General features: G+C 40.4%; 1 protein-coding gene across 7 annotated transcripts in view; it reads left to right on the top strand.

The window, feature by feature from the left end:
* abcc4 (ATP binding cassette subfamily C member 4 (PEL blood group)) overlaps nt 1-25,214 on the top strand; it is a 394,241-nt gene that overhangs the window by 203,957 nt on the left and 165,070 nt on the right. For all 7 annotated transcript variants that reach the window (XR_011341954.1, XM_069890346.1, XM_069890349.1 and 4 more), the window contains 4 exons: nt 9,162-9,248; nt 15,101-15,197; nt 15,796-16,002; nt 23,593-23,733. Coding sequence is in view for 6 of the 7 variants with exons in the window: in XM_069890346.1 (XP_069746447.1) it covers nt 9,162-9,248; nt 15,101-15,197; nt 15,796-16,002; nt 23,593-23,733 (532 nt within the window). In the remaining variant the exon portion in view is untranslated. The remainder of the gene's footprint in view (nt 1-9,161; nt 9,249-15,100; nt 15,198-15,795; nt 16,003-23,592; nt 23,734-25,214) is intronic.

The raw sequence follows: 25,214 nt of genomic DNA, 5'->3' as shown, positions 1-25,214 counted from the left end.
CATTTCTCAATATATTGAACAATTCACTGAAACAAATCTGTAATTACTTAACTTTTTATTAATCAAAATTTCAACTCCTCTTGCTTTACTATTAAATGATGCTGCCAATTCTTCAACCCATTGTCTTTTTAATTTATGTTCTTTTTTTTCAGTTAAATGAGTTTCTTGTAAAAAAGCAACTTCTTGATGTATGCTAAAGTTTTCTTTCTATTAATTGGATTATGTAGCCCATTTATATTAATACTTAACAAACGTGACTAATTATTAGTCGCCATATCTTAAATATTCATTACAATTGACATCTCCTTAAAAAAGAAAAGAAAAAGAAATAACATATATAATGAGAGGAAAAAAAAACCCTAAATATATATTAAAAATTTACTGATATAATTTACCAGTACTAGCACCCTCTACTGTTCCAGAAAGTGGCCTTCACCACTAAGATAGCACATGGTTAAGGAAGGAAAAGATTAAAATGTCCACCCCCTTCCAGACTGGATATACAGAATATTAATTTTTATTCTTAATTTATAAAAGACTTCTTCAAGATCTTTGTTGACTTGGTCATCATCCAATTCCTTTACTTCTTGTTGCTTAGAAATTGATTGAAGTGTCATGTTTTGATCTTTCTTGAATTTTAGAAGCAGGTTGGTAAATTTCAAAGCTTCATTTTCATCAGTAAATATAATTTGATTGATTATTTCTGGAAAAAACTTTCAATGTTGCTGGATATCGGAAGGAAAATTTATATCCTTTGTTCCAAAGTAATGCCTTAGCTGAATTTAATTATTTCCTTTTTAGAATTATTGTTGAACTTAAATCAGCATTAAAAAAACCTTATTATTTCTAATCATTAATGGGATTTGATTCTTCCTAGCATTTTATACTGCTAATCTCAATATCATATCTTTATCTTGATAACGAAGACATCTAATTAACACTGAGCATGATGGTAGACCCAGGAAAGGTTTTTTTCCTGTTAGCTCGATGAACTCTATCCAATTGAAGCCCATTTTGAAAACTTACAATTCCCAATACTTCTGGAATACACTTGTAAAAAAAAAATGAGTTGGATGTGTGTCTTCAAAATCTTCAGGTAGTCCAACAATCTTAACATTAGTTCTACGACTATGATTTTCCAAATTGTCTTTTTTGTAAAAGTTTGTTCCTTTGTAACTCCCAACCTGTAAATTAATCTTCTATTTTATTAACTACATCCTTACATTCCTCCGCTTCAAAATGACATTCTTGAACTTCTTCAGTCTTCTGAATTTTAACTATGACTTTATGAACAGCATCAGTATATCTTTTCTTTGGCTTGGCTTCGCAGATGAAGATTTATGGAGGGGTATGTCCACGTCTGCTGCAGGCTCGTTGGTGACTGACAAGTCTGATGCGGGACAGGCAGGCACGGTTGCAGCAGTTGCAAGGGAAAATTGGTTGGTTGGGGTTGGGTGTTGGGTTTTTCCTCCTTTGTCTTTTGTCAGTGAGGTGGGGTCTGCGGTCTTCTTCAAAGGAGGTTGCTGCCTGCCGAACTGTGAGGCGCCAAGATGCACGGTTTGAGGCGATATGAGCCCACTGGCGGTGATCAATGTGGCAGGCACCAAGAGATTTCTTTAGGCTGTCCTTGTACCTCTTCTTTGGTGCACCTCTGTCTCGGTGGCCACAATCATGTTTAATATCCTTTTTCTTTAACAATTTGAAATTGTCAATTAAAATTGGTATTAAAATCAGCAAACCATTGCTGCATACATTCATTCATTGTGTCCATTTGTTGTGCTAAATTGTTTCAAGCTTGAGTTATGTTACTTGAATTATCATACTGCATACCTTTAACTGGTTAGACCTCCTTATAAATGACACTTTCCATATTCTAATATATACTAATTTCAGAGTATCTTCAAAAGCAGGAGCTGCGATATGCCAAATTTCAATCTAACAAATCAATCAATTTGTTGATAAAACAGATAAACATTTTGTATAGCTTCACAACAAGACTTTTGTAATGCTGAATAATACAGCTTTTACTGTATAATGATACAAAGATATATAAACAAAAGGTATATGAAGATACAAAATCTCAGAGATACAAAAAGTTCAAAGAAAATTTTCTCATGCTCACACTTCTTTCACATCATGTGGAATGAGAGGCAAGCTGTTAACCTGGGCAGATATTATGGCATATTACATCATAGTCACTATAATAACACTACAAACAATAATTCTCTTAGAGATAGGCACAAAATTAACTAAGAATCAAAAACACAAGGTTTTAACCTTTACACTCCTCTCTTCCAATTATTTCTCCTTCTCCTCTTTCTTTTCCTTGATATGCTTTCTTCCCTCTTTTTTTTCTCTTCAGAATCACTAGATGATACAGTTGATTCAGTATTGATGTCATATTGAATCGATTGTTTGGTTTCATTTGACTAGCAACATTGGTTGCTTTGGGCTTTCCTTCTAAAGTTGATGTCATTTCACCCGATATGTGTGGAGTCTCGCGCATGCACAAATGATAAAATGAAGTCGGTAGTTCTGCAGTCCTTTTCTTAACTCCGGTGCCATCTTCACCGGCTACCCGGGAAGTTGGTGCTGGAGTTGGATGTACCTTTGCCGTCATCGCCTGTGTAATCCTTAGAGGAAGAAAAATCTGATCTCTAGGCTCCATTATAGAGGTAGGCCCGATGTCCTATTTTGTAGTACTTCCTTTCACAGCTGTTTTCTTTGATATTTGTGATTTAGCTTTCCTTGCAGCCATTCTTCAATAACTTAAAAATGATTTAAATTTTTTTAAATTAAAATAATGCTTTTATAACAGTTTTTGATTAATTCTGCTGGGAGAGGTGTATTTCCACATCTCCAACCTACCCCTTCCCTACCCCACACGTGAATTGTTTGATTGCACATTTAAAACTGTGGAGTACAGGAGCAAATAAAGGAAAAAAGTTAGTACAGAGTATGATAATGGTGGGGAAAAAAGTATTCTTGAGTCTGGAGGAGAGTGATCTCACACTCCAAAATCTTCCTGATGGGAGGCAGTTAAAGAGGTGTGTTTTAATTTACTGGGGCTTTTCCAAGGCAATGGGAGTTATAGATGGAGGGGAGGGTGGTTTGTCTGAGCTATCACAGTCATCCACAGGTTTTTTTTTTGGCAGAGCAGTTCCCATCCCAAGCATTAATGTATCTTGACTGGATACTTCCATTGGTGTCTGTAGTTGTTAAAAGATGCAGGAGATATGCCAAATTTCCTCAGGCTTCTGAGGAGGAGAGGTGCTGATGCACATTTTTGGCTGGATGCATTTATGAGAGTGGACCAGGACAGCTCACTAGAGATGTTTACTCCGAAAAATGTCTACTGCTGTCCACCACAGTACTGTTGATGCATACTATAGAGTGAGCTCAACTCCTCTTCCAGAGTTCTATATCCAATTTCTTAGTCTAGAATGATTGTAGAGTTAGAAGGCATCGGTTTAAGGCAAGAAGGGAGAGATTGAAGAGGGACTTGAGGGGATCTTAGAAGGATATGGACCAAATGCAGGCAAGTGGGACTAAACTAGAATGCAAACTTGGTCTGCATGGATGAGTTGGATGAAAGGGAGGTCTATGCCTTATATGACTATCCTCCCATGTGGCACTAAATCTTGCACTGTATGGAGAAAAATACTCTGATGCTCACTCCTGCAAATGTTGCAGTCTGTCTGTTTTCCTTGAAAAGCAATTTATTAAATTGGCACGTCCATAAGAATGCAGGACTTCACTCACAACATCTCTAGGTTGACAAAATCAACTCTCAAGCTATTCTCTGGCCTACATTCCAACCAGTGCAAGTACAGACTTGCCAAGAGAGCAAAGTCTTTCAATCTTGAAAGAGGCTGTGTCTCCCATCCAACTGAAAACCTGGCAGATTTCCAGCAAAGTGAAAAATCACCCAACACTTTGTCACAAAATAGATTTCAGGGTCTGGGAAACATAGACCAGTGTCTCGCATCCATTCATAATTTACCTAGAGAACATGATGGGGAGCCTTTGTTGACCTGCTGCAGAAAATTCCCACTAATTAACAATGCCTTTCGTACTATTGGGTAAGAAGTTCTAAAATTTTGTTCCCAAGATGATGAGGGAGCAGTTGTACATTTCCAAGTCAGAACAGAGTGTGACACAATGGTTGTGTTTTTTGTCCTTTATGGTGCTAGAGGTTGCAAATTTGGAAGGTGCTGTCAAAACAGTCTGAGTGAGCAACTGGGTGTATTTTGTAGGTGTGCACAGGTGGTGATATGTAAGACAGCTAATGGACTTCTCTGTCCTAGGTGGTGCTGAGCTATTTGAGAGTTTTTGGTGTAAAATGGAGAGTATTTCCCCTGAAACCCAGAAAACTAACCTAACCTGCCTACATTTGTTCTGGCTCCCTCAATTTCCTGTCGATGTGTTTGTTTAAATGCCTCAAATTCTGGCAACGCCTCTAGGTACTTACCACTTGCTGTGCAATAAATAAATAAATCCTTTAAATTTACACCCTCTCACCTTAAACCTAAGCTGTTTAGATAATTCCATTCGATGAAAAAGTCTGTATTTCCCAATCTCTGCCTCCCATAATTTTATAAACTTCAATCAGGTTGAGCCTTAGACTCCGATTCTCTAAAGAATTCAAAGCCTCCACAACCTGCACAAAATGGTCTAAATGTGGCCAAATTAAAGTTTTTTATAACTGCTCTATGACATTTGACTTTTATACAATGCCCAGGCCATTGCTGTCCTCCTCTCTACCACCCTATCCACTGTGTTCCATGTTTCTCACTTATGCCTTGTAGGTGGTGAAATGTCTTGAGGTATTGATGTTGGCATTGGAGAGGATTCAGAGAATACCAGGAATGAAAGGCTTAACATATGGGGAATGTTTGTCAGTTCTTGGACTGTACTCGTTGACATTCAGAAGGAAGAGGGGGGACCTCATGGAGACATTTTCAATGCTGAAAGACCTGGACAGAGTAGATGTGGCAAGGTTGTTTCCCATGGTAGGGAAGTCTAGGACAAGAAGGCACAACTTCAGGATAAAATGTCATCAATTTAAGATAGAGATGTAGAAAAATGTATTTAGCCAGAGGCCCTTGCGTCTTTGGAACTTGTTACCATAGGTGGCTCTGGAAATGAGGTCATTGGGTGTATTTAAGGCCGAGGTTGGCAGGTATTTGATTAGTCAGGGCATCAAAGGTTATGGGGAGAAGGCCGGGGAATAGGGCTGAGAAGGAGGATGGATCAGCTCATGATAGAATGGCGAAGCAGACTCAATGGGCCTAGTTCAGCTCCAATATTTTGTATTAGGAGATGAGTCATTTGCCCTGGAGAGTCAGCCTTTGACCTGCTCTTTCACAGTTCAATTTCTACTCAAACAGATCTCAAGGATATTGATGGTAAAGGACTTGGTAATGACATTGTCTGTCAAGTGTTGGTGGCTAGATGCCCTCTGTTGGAGATGATCATTGCCTGCAACTTTTGTAATCCAAATGCTATTTTCCACTTATCAGTCCTTTCCTGATGTTGCATTTGTCTTGCTCATAGTTTTGAGGTGCTTCATTTTCTGAGAAATTTTAAATGGAATAAACGTTTACGCCATAATTTTCAAAACTGCGCACTTCTGACAGAAGGAAGGTCATTGACAAAGATAGTTGGGCTCTGAAACGCCAGGGAATGGTGAGTGATGACGTCAGTACATTGATGATGTGGATCTTGGTGGTGGTTATGTCATTGCATAGCAAATGTAGGTGGTTACACTTGTGTGCACCTCCTATTAGATTGATTTCATATGAGGAAAAGAGGAAAAGCAGGTGACAGAAATATATGTAGGGAAACACTTTTGTCCAGTGATCATAATGCCATTAGTTTCAAGAAACAGTAATTATGGATGAGGATAGGTCTGGTCCTTTGGTTGAGATTCTAATTTGGACAGAGGCCAATTTTGAAGATCTCAAAAAGGATCTAGAAAGCATGGATTGGGCTTGGTTATTTTCTGGCAAGGATGTACTTGTTAAGTTTGAGGCCTTCAAAGGTGAAATTTTAACATTACAGGGTTTGTATGTTCCTGTAAAGATTAAAGGCCAAGTTAACAGGCATAAGGAGAAGTTGTGTGCAGCAGGTTTAGGCAACCAGGAACAAATTAGGTACTTGAGAAGTATAAAAATACAGGAAAATAGGAGAGCTAAAATAAGAAGGTTTCTTTGGCAGACAAGATAAAGGAAAATCCTAAGGGCTTCCACAGGTTTATTATGAATAAAAGGATAGTAAGGGACACAATTGGTCCTCTTGGAGATCACTATGGGCGGCTATGTATGGAGCAAGAAGAGATGGGGAGAGCTTAAATTGTTATTTTTGCATCAGTATTTACAAAGAAAGCTGGCACAGTCTAGGGAGGTGAGCCAAACAAATTAAAGAAGTGGAGGTGCATGCTGTTTTAAAGTGAATAAAGGTGGATGAATTCCCAGGATCTGACAAGGTATTCTTTGGACCGTGAGGCAGAATTTGCAGGGGCCCTGGCAGATGTATTTAAAATGCCCTTAGCTACAGATGAGGTGTCAGAAGATTAGAGGATAGCTCGTATGGATCTATTGTTTCAAAAAAAGCCTCCAAAAACAACCCAGGAAATTATAGGCTTGTGAGCCTTACATTGGTAGTAGGTAAGTTATTGTAAGGTGTTCTAAGAGTTTGGATATACATTTGGATAGTCATCGTGGCTTTGTCATGTTTAAAAAATCTTAGAGTATTTATCAAGCAGTTACCAAGAAAGTTGATGAAGGAAAGGCTGTGGATGTTGTCTACATTGACTTTAGTAAGGTCCCACATGCCAGGTTAGTCAGGAAAGTTCAGTCACTTTGTGTTTTTGGTGAGGTAGTAAACTGGATTTGATATTGACTTTATGGGAGAAGCCAGAAAGTGGTAGTGGATGATTGCCTCTCTTAGTGGAGGCATGTGACTAGTGGTGTACCTCAATGATTGGTACTGGGTCCATTGAAATCAAAGTATTGAGTATCGGAGTTGGGATGTTATGGTCAAGTCGTATAAGTCATTGGTGAAGGCCAAATTTGGAGAATTGCATGCAGTTTTTAGTACCCTAACTATTGGAAATATATCAATAAAATAAAATTGAACAAGTGCAGATGAATTAAGAGTAAGAAAGATAGAGCCAGAGAGTTCCAAAATTCCCTATGGACATTCCGCTCAAGTATGCCCATATGAATACTCATAGAGGGGAGGGGGGAAAATGACTTTTCAGAGGGAAGCAGCAGCAGCCAGGTCAGTGACACAGTGCTTTTGGAGCTCAGCAGGGATAGTGCTCCTGGGGACTCAACCAGGTAACTGATGCAATTTTTTTTTCCAAAGTGAAAAGCCTAGCTCTGCTAACCTTGCCTCATAAGACATATTTTCAAATCCAGCAACATCCTGGTAAATCTCCTCTGCACCCTCTCCATAGCTTTCATTATCCTTCCTGAAAGGAGATCATGAGAACTAAACACAGTACCTGTATTCTCAAGTCTAGTTTCACCAGATTTATAGAGCTGCAACATTATCACATGACTCCTGAAGTTAATCCCCTGACTAATGAAGCCCAGCATACCATAGGCCTTTTTAACTATCCTATCAACCTGCGCAGCAACCTGGAGAGATTTACAGATTTAGATGCCAAGGTCCCTCGGTTCTTCCACACTGTTAAATAACCTACCATTAACCCTGTACTCTGCCTTCAGGTTTGACCTTCCAAAATGTATTACCTTACAGTTAGCTGGATTGGACTCCATCTGCCACTTTCCTGCCTAACTTGGCATTCTGTCTATATCCTCTTGTAACCTACGACAACCTTAAACATTATCCATAGCACCTCCAACCTTCGTATCACCTACAAACTGACCCAGCCCTCTACTTCTTCATTCAGGTCATTTATAAATATCACAAAGAGCAAGGGATCCAAGAACAGATCCTCCACTAGTCACCTCTGCTTTCTCGAGGCAAGCCAGTTCTGAATCCACACAGCCAAGGTTTCAGGGATCCCATGCCTCATGACTTTCTGAATGTGTCCTCCGGCACCTCTCCTGAGGCCAAGGAGGACACAAAGATCAACACCCCAGCAATCTCTTCCTTCCCTTCTCACAGCAACCTGGGGTATATTTTGTCTGGTCTTGGGGGCTTATCAATCCTAATGTTTTGAGAAGATCAAGCATTTCCTCTTTCTTAATCTTAATGTGGTCCAGCACATAAGCTTATTCTAGTCTGATCTCACCTTGACCAAGGTCCGTTTCTCTGGTGAATACTGAAGCAAAGTTTTCATTTAGGACTTCCCCAACCTCTTCACCACTGGGCACATCTTCGCTCCTTTATCCTTAAGTGTCCCTACCTTCACTCTCATCATGCAATATGGTATTCTGTTCTTCATGTCTGCAGAGAAGGCCTTATGATTTTTCTTAATCCTACTGCTAAGATATTCTTATGTCCCTTTTAGCTCTCTTCTTGGGTTCCTTCCTGGCTACCAATAATTCTCATGAGCCTGTCCTGCTTTTCGCTTCCTATATCTAATGTATGCTTCCTTCTTTCTCTTAACTAGTGATCTCACCTGTTTTGTCAATCACGGTTCTCTTTTCCTACGAACTTTTCCCTATCTCAGTGGGACAAATCTATCCAGAACCCCCATGTACATGGTCCCTAAATATCTGGAGCATGTCCATTCTACTCTATTACTATGCAAAGATATTACCTGTGGTAAGTCCTCAGCCTGTGCTTGCTGAAGTCTCTTGAGCCAAAGCCTCTAACTCACCACTCCTACACTGGGCCACCCAAGCACTAGCTGCTCCATTTGAGCTTCCCTTCTCTTTATTGGCTATAGCCAATTGGCCAATGAAGAAATTTAAATGAGCACCTACCACCTAGCACCATTCACTGTCCTGTTCTTGCAATCCTCGATGATATTTAAATGAGAACCTACCTCTCCCGCTGCTTTTTGATTGCGCCTATTTTAAAAGGTAATGGGAAAGTATACTAGCAATAATTACTGAGTATTTTTGGAATTGGTTGATAAATCAGATAAATTGATCTTGAGACTGATATGAAAAATTTGTGACTGCTCAACTTCAATATGGGTACATAAGTAAATTTTCCACTCAATTGTATTTTTATTAAAGATCTGTGTATCAAGATGCTGATATCTACTTGTTGGATGATCCTCTCAGTGCTGTTGATGCAGAAGTTGGAAAACACTTGTTTGAACAGTAAGTAACTTTATAATTGCAAAAATGTATTTGTAATAATTTGAAACATTTTTTGATAGATTACTTAAAAATTTTGACCATATATGCAGCCAATTACAAAATTAAAAATTACAGGTATAAATGTAAATCCAGTGTTTACTCCATGATGGTTATCCCCAACCCGCATCCACCCAAGAAAAAGCCCAAAGAAAGAGTAGATATAAAGAAAGAAAAAGAAAGTAGAATGGATTGCTGAAAAGTGCTGCACACTCCACGGATCATAAACTGATGTACTATTTAATTTTCTTTGGAGAAGTTCAACAGATGTCTTGAGGGCTAGGAAGAACACAATTAAAGATTTACATCTGAAACTTGTAAAAATATGTCGTTCTTATTTCTTTCTCAAGGGGAATTCAACTATGTATCTCTGCATTCCAATGTACCATACCTAGATGTGAATCAAACTTCCATGCAACTACTATACATTTTCTAGCCACTGCTAACACAATTTTAACAAATTTTATTTGATATTTAGATAGTTTCTATTTAGGGTTTCTTATTTTTTCTTTGGCTTGGCTTCGCGGACGAAGATTTATGGAGGGGTAATGTCCACGTCAGCTGCAGGCTCGTTTGTGGCTGACAAGTCTGATGCGAGACAGGCAGACACGGTTGCAGCGGTTGCAAGGGAAAATTGGTTGGTTAGGGTTGGGTGTTGGGTTTTTCCTCCTTTGTCTTTTGACAGTGAGGTGGGCTCTGCGGTCTTCTTCAAAGGAGGTTGCTGCCTGCCGAACTGTGAGGCGCCAAGATGCACGGTTTGAGGCGATATCAGCCCACTGGCGGTGGTCAATGTGGCAGGCACCAAGAGCTTTCTTTAGGCAGTCCTTGTACCTCTTCTTTGGTGCACCTCTGTCTTGGTGGCCAGTGGAGAGCTCGCCATATAACACGATCTTGGGAAGGCGATAGTCCTCCATTCTGGAGACGTGACCTACCCAGCGCAGTTGGATCTTCAGCAGCGTGGATTCGATGCTGTCGGCCTCTGCCATCTTGAGTACTACGATGTTGGAGATGAAGTCGCTCCAAAGAATGTTGAGGATGGAGCGGAAACAACGCTGTTGGAAGCGTTCTAGGACCCGTAGGTGATGCCGGTAAAGGACCCATGATTCAGAGCCGAATAGGAGTGTGGGTATGACAACGGCTCTGTATACGCTAATCTTTGTGAGGTTTTTCAGTTGGTTGTTTTTCCAGACTCTTTTGTGTAGTCTTCCAAAGGCGCTATTTGCCTTGGCGAGTCTATTGTCTATCTCGTTGTCAATCCTTGCATCCGATGAAATGGTGCAACCGAGATAGGTAAACTGGTTGACTGTTTTGAGTTTTGTGTGCCCGATGGAGATGTGGGGGGGCTGGTAGTCATGGTGGGAAGCTGGCTGATGGAGGACCTCAGTTTTCTTCAGGCTGACTTCCAGGCCAAACATTTTGGCAGTTTCCACAAAACAGGACGTCAAGCGCTGAAGAGCTGGCTCTGAATGGGCAACTAAAGCGGAATCGTCTGCAAAGAGTAGTTCACGGACAAGTTGCTCTTGTGTCTTGGAGTGAGCTTGCAGCTGCCTCAGATTGAAGAGACTGCCATCCGTGCGGTACCGGATGTAAACAACGTCTTCATTGTTGAGGTCTTTCATGGCTTGTTTCAGCATCATGCTGAAGAAGATTGAAAAGAGGGTTGGTGCGAGAACGCAGCCTTGCTTCACGCCATTGTTAATGGAGAAGGGTTCAGAGTGCTCATTGCTGTATCTGACCCAACCTTGTTGGTTTTCGTGCAGTTGGATAACCATCTTCACGCCATTGTTAATGGAGAAGGGTTCAGAGAGCTCATTGCTGTATCTGACCCGACCTTGTTGGTTTTCGTGCAGTTGGATAACCATGTTGAGGAACTTTGGGGGGCATCTGATTCGCTGTAGTATTTGCCAAAGCCCTTTCCTATTCACGGTGTTGAAGGCTTTGGTGAGGTCAACAAAGGTGATGTAGAGTCCTTTGTTTTGTTCTCTGCACTTTTCTTGGAGCTGTCTGAGGGCAAAGACCATGTCAGTAGTTACTCTGTTTGCGCGAAAGCCGCACTGTGATTCTGGGAGAATATTTTCGGCGACACTAGGTATTATTCTATTTAGGAGAATCCTAGCAAAGATTTTGCTTGCAATGGAGAGCAGCGTGATTCCCCTGTAGTTTGAGCAGTCTGATTTCTCGCCTTTGTTATTGTACAGGGTGATGATGATGGTATCACGAAGGTCCTGAGGCAGCTTTCCTTGGTCCCAGCAGAGCTTGAAAAACTCATGCAGTTTGGCATGCAGAGTTTTGCCGCCAGCCTTCCAGACCTCTGGGGGGAGTTCCATCCATAGCTGCTGCTTTGCCACTTTTCATTTGTTCAATTGCCTTATATGTCTCTTCCCGGGTGAGGACCTCATCCAGCTCTAGCCTTAAGGGCTGTTGAGGGAGCTGGAGCAGGGCGGATTCTTGGACTGAGCGGTTGGCACTGAAAAGAGATTGGAAGTGTTCTGACCATCGGTTGAGGATGAAGATCTTGTCGCTGAGGAGGACTTTGCCATCTGAGCTGCGCTGCGGGCTTTGGACTTGGGGTGAGAGGCCTTTAGAGCCTCGTAAAAACCCCTGAAGTCACCAATGTCCGCGCTGAGCTGGGTTCGTTTGGCGAGGCTAGTCCACCACTCATTTAGGATCTCCCAGAGTTTGCGCTGAAGATGGCTGCATGCGCGACGGAAGGCTCGTTTCTTCTCTGGCCAGGACGGCTTTGCAAGGTGAGCCTGGTGGGCAGATCGCTTCTTTGCCAGCAGCTCCTGGATTTCCTGGTTCTTTTCGTCGAACCAGTCCTTGTTTTGCCTGGAGGAGAAGCCTAGTACCTCTTCAGTGGATTGCAGTATGGCAGTCTTCAGCTGATCTCAGAGGGTTTCAAGGGACGAGTCCGTGAGGCGGATTGCATCCTCGAGCTTTGCTTTGAGCTTTGCCTGGAAGTTTCCTCTCACTTTGTCTGACTGCAAGTTTCCAACATTGAACCTCTTTCTGGGGGCTTTACTGTTCCTGGACTTTGGCTTGAAGTGAAGGTTGAGCTTGCAGCGAACCAGCCGGTGGTCAGTGTGGCACTCTGCACTGGGCATGACTCTGGTGTGGAGCACATCTCGTTTATCTCTTTGTCGCACCAGGACGTAGTTCAGGAAGTGCCAGTGTTTGGATCGGGGATGCATCCAGGTAGTCTTCAGGCTGTCCCTCTGCTGAAAAAGGGTGTTTGTAATGACAAACCTCTGTTCTGCGCAGAGCTCCAACAGGAGGCGCCTGTTGTCATTGCACTTGCCGACACCATGCTTGCCCAGGATTCCTGGCCAGGTTTCTGAGTCTTTGCCGACGCGAGCGTTGGTCGCCAAGGATGACAACCTTGTAGGCTGTCGGGGTGCGTTGAATGAGATTGCTCAGATCAGTGTAGAACTTGTCCTTTTCTGCTGGTTCCGCCTGGAGGGTTGGAGCATAGACACTGATGAGGGTGATGCGACGCTTGTTTTGAAGGGGGAGTTGCATGGACATGATCTGGTCCGAGTGGCCTGTCGGGAGGTTTTCGAGTTTGGAGGCAATGTAGTTCTTGACCATGAAGCCTACACCAGATAGGCATCGTTAATCCATAGGCTTGCCAGACCAGTAGAGTGTGTAGCCCGCGCCGCGTTCTTGGAGGCTGCCTAAATCTGCAAGGCGGACTTCACTGAGTGCGGCTATGTCGATGTCAAGTCTGAGGAGTTCATGTGCGATGAGGGCAGACCGACGTTCAGGTCAGTGGTTGTCAGCCTTGTCTAGCATGGTTCTGATGTTCCAGCATGCTAGCTTGAGTTTGTGAGCATCTTTTGAGGGGGAGGACGTGGAGGGGGAGGACGTGGACATGTCCTCAGGCCTGCGCAAAGGAGCTTGTAGGTGGAGTGCAGTGTGCGCAGTACTGGCCCCACCCTTTACACCCATGGTTCGTGTGCCGTGGCCAAGCATGCTGGGACGTGGCAGCGAGGTCCTTGGGTCATAGGTTTTATATCGGAGTGGCCTTCTCCTATGCAGGTTTCTTACCCGGACTGGAGGGGCCTGCCTCCCCTCCTAGATCGGACCATACCTGGTCGCAAATTTAGGGTTTATCCCTGAAATATTACCCAGTAAGAATAATTCTGGATTCTGTGGAAATTTAATTCCTGTAATCCACTCTAAGAAATTTCCTAGGTCGATCTAAAAAGGTATCACTTTAGGTTGAATATAGAAAAGTTCTTACCTCTTTGCCACATCTGAAACATCTGTCTGAACTCCCACAGGACCTGATGTTATTTTTGTTGGGTAATATTAAAGTGGTTAGGCCTAAATTAAGGTTAACTATATATCATATTGAATTTTTATGATGAGCTTTACCTGTTTCTAAGAAGTGCATAGCTATTATTTGGAAATCAGATGCAGATTTAGGGACGGAGAGATGGCATGCTGAATTGCGTACTTGTATTCCACTTGAGAAAATAACATAATTTACATAAGATTTTTTTTTAATATGGAGCCTATACTTACAATACGTTGGTTTGAAAATTTGAAGGACTCTCTGAGAGCCCATCCAGTTGGTAACCCCAAGTTCCATTATTTATTAGTATTAAGACTTTATATTTATTTTTTTACATTCTCCCAATTTTTTCTTTTCTTTTTTTTCTTTTTTTTAATATATTCTGAGTGGGACAGTGGGAGAGAGGATCTCACACACACACACACACACACACACACACACACACACACACACACACACACACACACACACACACACACACACACACACCATATATGTAATTTTTTTTCTCTTGTAGCTTTATTGAATGTGGTTTTAAAATTCTCAAATAAAATATTTTTAAAAATTAGTCTGATGTCTGAATTTAATTTATTTAATTTCTGAGATACAATTGATCCAAAAATTATATATTTCTAATCTATATCTTACATTGATCGTATTAGTCATACTATCCCGACAGAGTTCAGACCTGGTTTCCTCATCTAGTCTTACATTTAAGTCTGATTCCCATCTCTTCCTGGACTTATGAGCCCCTTGTTTACAGGAGTTACCATTTGAAGTAAAAGATAGATTGCTGAAGTACAATTTGGTAAAAACATTGTTGGGCCCAATTTATCCCTTAGATGCACTCTTATTTGAAAACAGCAGACGATTGCGTTGTTAGGAATTCCATGCTTAATTTTTAATTGTTCAAATAACATCATTTGTCCCTGCTCATAACAATCTTTAATATACCTGATTCCTTTACGAGCCCATTTTACAAGCCTATTTTGAGTCAGAGGACTTTTGGGAGATAAGACCCCCCCACCCCAACCCTTTGTTCCAATATCACTATTTATTTTAAACCAAATATTGATTAGCAAAGGGGTTTCTCTCTCACCAGTTAGTAATTTTACATCCCATTTATATATAAAGTCCTCTGCCTTTCTTCTATTTTATCCAAATGCTCCATAGCATACCTACAGGACATGCAGGATCTATTATCACATCTTTACTCTAACTGGAAGATCCTAGTGCATCAAAATTGCCATTCCTCTTGCTTTTGAATTAAATGAAGAAGCAAAGACCTGCCCGACCCAATCTCTTTGTAATTTTTGATATTCTTTCTCAGTTAAATGGGTTTCCTGTGGGAAGGTGAAATCCACTCCCATTTTTAAAATATATGACAATGCTCTCTTTGTATTCACCATCCCAAGAATACAAACTGAACTTATAATTTTAGGATCATACTATCATAGAAAGTAATTAAATTTACTATTAGAGGTGCTGATTACCAATCATTCTTATTTTTGTACTTTAGGTGTATAACAGGAATTTTGAAAAACAAGCCTTGTATTCTGGTGACCCATCAACTTCAATATTTAGATGCTGCTAGTCAGATTGTCATATTAAAAGAGGTTAGTTTTCTTTCTGACCTGTGTCTCTTTGAGAAAATATGTAGAAAACTGGCATCCAAAATGGCACGTTTGCTTTTCACATTGAGAAATAGACAATTACTTAGAATGAAGCTTCTGAGGAATTTGTTTGCTGAGTACCTGCCAGTTCATAAAGTTTTCAGTGTCTTGAAGGATGTTTTCTAAATATTGTAATGCTATAATGGGTAGATCCTAAACATTTTAAAAAGTGGAGGAGTTATCAATCTTTATTATAACTAAGCAATTTTAATGAATGTATCTCCCAGCAAATAAGTTCATCGACCAGGATTCAATATCTGGATGAAAGCTCATTTTATATAATGAGAGGTCGTTTTCTGTTTGTTTTTCATGACCAGAATATTTATAGTATTTTGTATTTTTTTTTATCTGGAACTATGGTACATCCTTCTATAATATTCCATTTGCTGAAATTAATGGTTTGCGCTCAAATTCTCAGTGTGTATTCTTGGTTTCATGCTTAGAATAGGATTACCTAAAATTACATCACACTTACATTCAGGGAATCACATCGTAAAGTTCAATTACCACAATTAAATTGCATTTTGAAAATTAATTTCAGGGTCGAATGGTTGAAAAAGGGAAATTACATCAACTAATAAAATCTGGAGTTGATTTTGCTTCTCTGCTCAAATCACATGATGATGATGATCAGACAGATTCTCGTTCTCCCACAAAAATAACAAAGGAGCGTACACTTTCTCAGACCTCAGTCCTATCCTTGGGATCTTCAACACAATCACATCAAGAGGGTTCCATTGAACTTCCGGTAAGTAAAACACCTGTGAAAATAATGGATATAATTTGACTGAGAATTTCAAATAGGGGTCATTATGGAACAGAGAGGTGAGGGCAGAAATCCCATTGACCTCACTTACCATCCCACCAGCCTCTGCATCCAACATATTGTCCTCCGCATATTCTCCCACCTGTAGAGTGACCCCATCACCAGGCACATCTTCCCTTTCTGGACTTCTTCATCTGATCATTCCTTTCCATGAATATTTCCCTTTGTACCTATCCATGGAACTGCAAGAAATGCTGCACTTAAGGCCTCACCACAATTTGGGGTCCCATTCAATCCTTCCAAGTGAAGCAACATTTCACTTGTAAATTTGTAAGGGTCATTTATGCAATTCCCAGTGTGGCCTCTACATCGGAGATGCTGGAAGCAGACTGGGAGACTATAATGTTAAACATCTTAACTCTGTCCAGTGCAAAGCAAAGTCCTTCCCAGTGGCCAACCATTTCAAAACACACCATTCCCACCTCGACATGTCTGTCCATGGCCTTGTGCACTGCCAAAACAAGGCCATCTGCATATTGGAGGAACAATACCTTGTATTCGAAGTGGGCACTCTCCAAAGAGATGGCATAAACTTCCACCTTCTGTCAACCCCCTCCCAAGTCTCTCTCTTTCCATATCCTCTTGCCTTCTTTTCTCCACCTCCCCACCCCTTTCCCACTCCTTTTTTTTGAATATTTTGTTTTCAGAATATGACTAAATTATTATAATAACAATAATACATTGATATAAAATCATAGAAAAACATTCATAAGGTCTGAATGAAAAGGAAAGGAAACTCCCTCTTCTCTCATCTCCCTTTCCCCAAATTCAAAAGATAAGAGGACAGACAGAAGAGAATATAGGGAGATAAAAAGAAAGAAAATAGTATAGATAAAGCAACAGGAGCAAGGTTCAATATCTCAGAGTCACATCATGTAAAAAGTATTAAATTTCTAATAATGAACATATGGCAAGATTCCAAATTAATCTTAAGAATTTTTGATAAAGTTTTGAAAATTTCTTTCCAGAATCTCTAAATTTGGACACTCCCAAAATATATGGATCAGGGAAGCTTCAGAAAATTTTACAATTCTCACATAATGATTCAATATCAGCATAAAAACGAGATCTGCATCAAGAACCTTGCCTGTTAATTATTTTGTTTCATTTTTCTCATGATTCATATAAACATATCTGATGTGCCAGTTAATGAAGAGATAAAAGGCAGTGTAGTTAAACACATATCATGGCTTTTATTGGTAGAAACTCAGTAGTACAATAATGAATGATAGTGGGTACGTACACAGTTATAGTCAAGGGGAGTTGCCCTTGGTGGTAGAGATAATCCATGTCCAATGCCAGTAGTGTTGACTAAACAAACATAGTGAGAGATTGACAGCACGACACAGATTTATCACAATATCGGCATCTCAGGAAAAAGTTTTAGCTTATTCCGCATGATAGCCAGACGAGCAGTTTTATTGAAATAGAAAGATGATTCATCCTCTACTTAATTTTAAGTCTCTCAAAAGACATAAATTGCCCCTGTTGATCATAACAATCTTCAATGCACCTGATACCATGATGGTACCAGATAGCCAAGATTCTATTACTCAAAGTCATGGGTATTAAACTGTTTTGAGAGAGTGGCATCCCTCTTTTAATCCTTCAAATTGTTTAATTTTATCTCAAATATAAATTATATGTTTCAATAATGGGCATTTGTTTTCCTTTTAATTAATTTAAAATTTTGTTTATAAATAAATTATTCTGCCATTTCCTCTTCTACAATTATAGCCCAGGAAGGAATCGCCTCATTAAAAAAAAAAGCAGCAACAAAACAAATTTGTGCAGCTAAATTACATTTTTTTTAAAATCCAGTCATTTTAACCCTCGCAATTTATAATCCCATGTCAATTTATCAATGCAAATTCTTGAAAGTTTACTTGACCAAAGGAATGAACAAATATGTGCATTGTTTTTTTTTAAATATTTATTAGATAGTGGGATAGGTAAGGATTGAAAAAAAATTTTGAAGTCTTGCCATTATTTTCATTTTTACACAATTTACTCTGCCTAATTTTCCACAGCAAGATGAGATAATAAAGCTTATATAGATCAGTCAAATTACTATTAAATTTAATCTCCAAATATTCATATCAGACTTGGCCTAATTTAACTGATGTTCATATTGATATTGGATATGTCTCCTTTGCCTAAAGGTAAAATCTCACTCTTGTCCAAGCTTATTTTGTATCTGGAGACTTTCCCATAATTATCCAGTATGGTCTTAAGTCTAACCAGAGAGCTAGTTGGTTCAGTCAAATAGATTAATATATCATCAGCAAATACATTTATTTTATATTCTTCCTGGTCCACTTTAAACCCCTTTATGTCTAGATCCCATTTGACAGCTTCAACCAATGGTTCTATTGCCGTAACAAGTAGAGATGGAGATAGTGGACAACCTTGTCTATTCGATCTATAGAATGAAAAGACTTATTAAATCTGTCCATTTAGTTTTAGTTTACTTTAGTTTTTGACTGATAGTAAAGTGCTCTTACCCAATTAATAAATATTTGGCCTAAACCAAATTTCTCCATTTTTTGAAATACAAAATCCCATTCAAGTCTATCAGAAGCCTTTTCAGTATCCAAAGCCACAGCTCTGCTCGGCTCCACCTTTGTCTTAGCTAAATATACCGTAGTAAATAATGTGCCAATATTATCTGATAATTATCTATTTTTAATAAATCCTGACTGATGAGATTTAGCCAATTTTGGAAAATATTGAGCCAATCTGTGAGCTAATGCTTTCGCTATTATTTTATAGTCTGCATTTAAAAGAGATTGTTCAATAAGATGATGATTTTAATGGATCTTTATCTTTTTTTCACATTCAATGTAATAATTGCTGTTGAAAAAGATTCTGGGAAAGTATGGGTCTTCTCAACCTGAGTCAGTACCCTCATAAAAAGCGGTATTAATTTATCCTAAATTCTTTATAAAATTCAGGGGGAAATCCATAATCTCCCAGTGATTTATTAGTCTGTAGAGAACTTAGAGCTTTCTCAATTTCATCACCTCCTTCCCACTCCTATTTGAGAGCTACTCCCTTCACCTCTCAGCTCAGTTTTTTTTCTTTTCTTCCCTCCCACCTATATCCACCTGTTAGCTTCTGCTGTTCTCCCTTTCCCTTCCTCCTCCCCTCCTCCCCTCCTCCTCTACCCTACCCTACCTATTCAGACATCTGCCTGGTTTTCCTTGTACCCAACAAAGGACCCATGTCTGAAACATTGGTTACTCTTTCCTTCATTGTTAGTGGAATGTGCAATAATTTTTGGAAGTATGTTCATGATGCCATGATCTATCTCTCTCTCTCTCTCTCTCTCTCTCTCTCTCTCTCTCTCTCTCTCTCTTTCTCTCTCTCTCTCTCTCTCCTCTCTCTCTTCCCGCCCACCCCCCACCATCTATATTACTAGTAAATGTCCAGTCACTGGAGAATACAATTGATGACCTGAAGGCAAAGCTACTTCATTAGAGACAGGTGAGATAGATCTCTGTTGCTTGCTGCACCGAGAAATAACTAACAAAGAACACACCTGACGCTGCTATCTGACAAAATCATGGACTGGATTGGAACTTGAATTTCTCAAAATCTGGAAAAGGGAGAGCAGGCAGCGTGTGGTTTTTTAATTAATACTGGGTCATGCTCGGACACTACAGTTATGTCGATCTGCTGCCTTAGAGCAAATCTCAATTAAATTCATACCCAATCTACCCCAAGATTCTCACTGAAGTTTACATCCTTCCTGATGCCGATTACAAGCAGGCACTTGTGGAGCTGAATGATTATGGTCATAAACAAGAGACGGTCCAGCCTGGACACACTACAAATCTTAGTAGGCAACTTTAAGCAGAACTGTGTTAAGAAAACACTACCTGACCAGCACCAGCATGTAACCTACTGTACTAGAGCTCCCAGCACACTCAAACACTTCTACAATGAGGGACACCCAATAGCTTTGGAAGGGCTTAAATGTCATAACCTGTTTCAAAACCAAATCTGGTAAAGCAGCAGATGGCAAGGCTTCTCTCCCAGAGGAACTCAACGCCTTCTATGCCTGATTTGACAGTGAAGAACCACCCCTCCGCACCCCCACTTCCCCTGATGATCCCATCCTGTCCGTGTTTGATGATGACGTGTGCTGTCTTCAGCAGAGTGAATCTGAGGAAAGCACCCGGTCCAGTTGGAGTACCTGGCTAGGTATTGTTGACCAACTTACCAAGGCATTCACGGATATCTTCAATATCTCACTCCAGCAGAGTGTGGTACCCACCTATTTCAAATGGGTATCAATCACACTAGTGCCCAAGAAGAGTGCAGTAACCTGCCTTAACGACTATCAACCAGTAGCACTTACATCAACAGTATTTTGAAAGGCTGGTGATGAAGCAGATCAGCTCCTGTCTGAGCAGTGACATGGATACCTTCTAGTTTGCCTATCATAGAAACGGTCTCAGCAGATGCCACCTCACTGGGTCTACACAAAGCCCTGGAACACCTGGACAGCAAAGATGCAAATGTGTACATCAGGATGCTCTTTATCGACTATAGTTCGGTATTTAACACCATCAACCCATCGAAAATGATCAGCAAACTCCAAGGCCTGGGAGTTAACACCCCACTTTGTAATTGGATCATGGATTTGCTCTCCTCCAGACCACAATCAGTGAAGATTGGTAAGAACTACTCCTCCACAATCTCCTTCAGTACCGGAGCACCACAGGGCTGTGTTCTTAGCCCCCTGCACTACTCAATTTACACCTCGGTACGACAATAACACCATCTACAAATTTGCCAATGATACCATGGTAGTGGGTTGTAGAAAGGAAGGGGATGAGTCAACATACAAGATGGAGGTTGAAAACTTGGCTGAGTGGTGCATCAACAACATGTACTCAATGTCACTGAAACTAAGAAGCTGATTGTTGACTTCAGGAAAGGAAAACCAGAGGTGTACGATCGAGTGATCATTGGGGAATCAGAGATGGAGAGAGTGAGCAATTTAAGTTCTTGAGAGTCACTATCTTGGAGGATCTTTCCTTGGCCCAATACACCCATGGCATCATGAAGAAAGCACGTCAGCGCCTCTACTTCCTCAGGAGTTTGCGGAGGTTTGGTATGACACCAGAAACCCTGGCAAATTTCCACAGAGGTGTGGTGGAAAGCGTGCTGACTGGCTGCATCACGGTCTGGTATGGCAACACCAATACCCCTGAGCGTAAAGCCCTCCAAAACCCTCCCCACCAATGAGTACACGTGCAGGGAACGCTGCCATAGGGGCAGCAATCATCAAAGACCTTCACCACCCAGCACACGCTCTGTTCTCACTGCTGCCATCAGGAAAGAGGTAAAGGCGCCACAAGACTTGCACCACCAGTTTCAGGTACAGCTGCTTCCCCTCCACTATCAGACTCCTCAACAACAAATTCAATCAGAGACTCATTTAAGGATTTACTTGCGCACTTTATTGATTTTCTTTTTGTTCTCTTTGTATTTCACAGTCTATTTGTTACATTTGTTATTGGTTTACATTTCTCTGTTTACAATTTATTTTTTTGCACTACCAATTAGTGGTAATTCTGTACTTTGACAATCTCTCTCTCTCTCTCTTTCTCTCTCCCCCCCCCCCCCCAACTTCTTGACGTACTGGCATTAATTATTTATTATTATGACTTATGGAAATTGTGCATTTTTTTATTGGGAATGATAATAAATTTTTATTTTTCTATATGTACTGTATATCTTTCTCTTTTCTCTCTCTTTGGCTTGGCTTCGCAGACAAAGATTTATCAAGGGGTAATGTCCACGTCAGCTGCAGGCTCGTTTGTGGCTGACAAGTCCGATGCGGGACAGGCAGACACGGTTACAGCGGATGCAAGGGAAAATTGGTTGGTTGGGGTTGGGTGTTGGGTTTTTCCTCCTTTGTCTTTTGTCAGTGAGGTGGGCTCTGCGGTCTTCTTCAAAGGAGGTTGCTGCCCACCGAACTGTGAGGCGCCTAGATGCATGGTGGTCAATGTGGCAGGCACCAAGAGATTTCTTTAGGCAGGCCTTGTACCTCTTCTTTGGTGCACCTCTGTCTCGGTGGCCAGTGGAGAGCTCGCCATATAACACGATCTTGTAAATATACATTTAAATATTATATTTTAAATAATTTAAATATAAATATAAATAACAAAGTTGTAAATATATGTGCTATATCTATATATGTGTTTGCATGTTTTTACACCAAGGACCGAAGAATGCTGTTTCATCCATTTGTACTTATACAATTGAATGATAATAATAAATTTAAATTGAGCATATTCTGTGGCCGAAATCCATCCTCGAGATAAGACTAAGTGATGAACAGCTTGGTCAATTTTCACCACTGTTAACTTTAAGGACAAACTATTTATTATTTGTTTTCAATTTGCTATGAGATCTACATGTAATGTATAGTAATGAATAGTGTTTTTACAGTATTTTGATATATTAGCATCATATTTTATGACAGAGTATATAGATATGTTTTTGGGAGATAAATTGGGAAAAGTTTGTTAGAGTAGGTTACATACAAACACTTTAAAACACATCTTATTTGAAATACTGGAGCTCTGCTAATGCTAGATATATTAGGTTTCACGGCTTTTGCAAGAGCTTTGGAGAGTACTCAAGTGACTTCATGAATGGATTGTTGTTTACAAAAGACAACAAATGAAAGATCTTGTTGGAACTTGCTGTTCTAAGAGGGACATGTGGTTTTGCATACAGAGAGAGTCAAACAGGCTTTCTCTCAGAGAGAGAGACAGAGATTACTTGTACAGTATTACAGCCAGTAACAGCAGCTGGGACTGGAACAGGACAAGCTGGCAAGCTTGTGAAAAGCCCCATTTGGAAGATAGCCTGGTCAAAGTCCTTGAGGTTCATGCAAGAGAGAGGATTGGCTGTCTAATGTTTCACATAAGATAAGAGAAACAAAAAGGAACTCTATGGTGACCTGAAAGAAAGAGGTTATCATCTGGAGAACCCTGAAGGGGCATGTTTCATTAGCAAGACACTGGAGTGGCTGATGGAAATACATCAGTTGTGGATGTTCTGGAATAACAAATCTCTCTCTCTGAAAACCGACAAGAACCTCCCTGAGTGGTATTTACCAATTCACCATTTATCTTTCAATCACCAAAGCCAGGTGAACTTTATAAATGTTAAATTCTGTGCACAGTATAAGAATTGCCTACAACCAGTGAACTTGGAGGAATGAGAAGTGAGATTGGACTGTGAACTAAAGAACTTTTCTGAACTTACACACACATGCGCTTAGAATTAGAAGGGGGGTTAGTTAAGTTAAAGTGTGATTCTGTTTTCATGTTTAAAGGTAATTAAAAGCAACCTTTGTTTAAGTAACCATTTGTCTTGGTTCATGGGTCCTCTGGGCTTGTAACAATTATCATTGAATATGTAGACATTCAGTAGTAATGAAAATGTAACATGTGGTTTGTTACTTTTTACCTTTTGTTTTTCTGACAGGGGGAGTCTGTACTCTCGGCTGTACCAGAAGAGAATCGCTCTGAAGGATCAATCAGTTTTAATGTCTATAAGAAGTATTTTCTGGCGGGTGCTAATCTCTTTGTCATATTTATTGTCATCCTTCTCAATGTGTTAGCACAGGTAAATTATCATCCTAATCTTCTAGTTGTGGATAATGAGACTTTAAAAAATTAAATAAACTTTTCTTGCATTTTTAAATGAGTAGTTCATTTTAGAAATGCTGTATGGCTGATTTTATCTGAGGGAGCCTCTCTTGTTCCCAACAGCATATCATAAATGTTAGATATTGAATATTACAGAAAGGTTGTAGATTAGAAATTGCATCAATTAAATTCTTGTGTCCTCTTAGGAAACGTGAGTAATTGAGATCGTAAGAAGTCTCTAATCTGTCGATTATGAAAAAATTAGTATTTGGTGGACCATATGTAACTGAAAGTTGGTCAGAGGAAGCAAGACTCCCCTCGACAAATAAATCTTTAAAACATGTAATAACCAATTAATACCATTCTTTAAAAGTTACATCAATCATGGAAGGTATTACAGGTACACGATCCTTTATCCAGACATCTAAAATCTGGAAAGCTCCAAAATCTGGCAAGTGGGGAGAGAGGCGGCAGCACGAGTCGGGCGGGAGACCGGCAGGGTGAGTTGGGCGGGCAAGAGACCAGCAGCACGAGTTGGGTGAGTGGGTGACCAGCAGTGTGAGTCGGGCGGGCGAGAGACCGGCGGCACGAGTCGTGCGGCCGGGAAACTGGCAGCGTGAGGAGGGGGAGACCGGCAGCGTGAATCCGGCGAGCGAGGGACCGACAGTGCAAGTCAGGCAGGTGAGGGGGGGGAGACAGCAGGGCGACTGGAAGGGGGTGGCGGTGGATACTGCAGCGCAATTCGGGTGGACTTAAATCTGCTTTCTGAAATCCGGAAAAATCCGAAATTCGGAACACATTGTCCCCCAAGGTTTCCGGATAAAGGATCATGCACTTGTATTAGAAAAAGAATTTTCCTGTTGTCCTAGTTGCATTTTTTTTCCAAGTTTTTTTTCTGCTATACTGAAGTTGCATATTTCAATAGCATAACTTAGTGCATTTACCTGTAAATACACTAAAAAAATTCTTAATATTTCCTGCTGAAATGAGGCGTGGGGGTGGTATTATGTGTTTGTGGCTCTTGTATGCCATCAAATATGGTAAATGATTTGGAGAAGAGGACCTAGTGTAGTACATCAAAGTTTGATGATGAGACTAAATTGAGTGAGAAAGGAAATTGTGCAGAGGTCACAGAGTCTGCAAGAGATAGAGATTGTTCAATGAGTGGACAGGTGTCTGATAGATGGAGTATGATGTTTGTAAAAGTTAAATCATCCACTTTGAAAGAAACAATATTACATTGGAGTATTTATGAAAGATTGCAGCATGCTTTTGTGGAGAGAGACCTGGGAATGCTTGTACGTGAATTGCAAATGGTTAATTTGCAGAGGCAGCAGGTTATCAGTAAGGCAAATTGAATTTTGGACTTCATTCCTTGAGAGATTGAATTTATGTGCAGGGAGTTTCTGCTGCAACTGTACAGGGTACTGGTGAGGCCACACCTGGAGTACTGTGTAC

Source organism: Narcine bancroftii, chromosome 7 (assembly GCF_036971445.1).
Source record: "Narcine bancroftii isolate sNarBan1 chromosome 7, sNarBan1.hap1, whole genome shotgun sequence".
NCBI classification, from domain to species: Eukaryota; Metazoa; Chordata; class Chondrichthyes; order Torpediniformes; family Narcinidae; genus Narcine; species Narcine bancroftii.
This window is presented reverse-complemented; position numbering and strand designations above follow the sequence as displayed.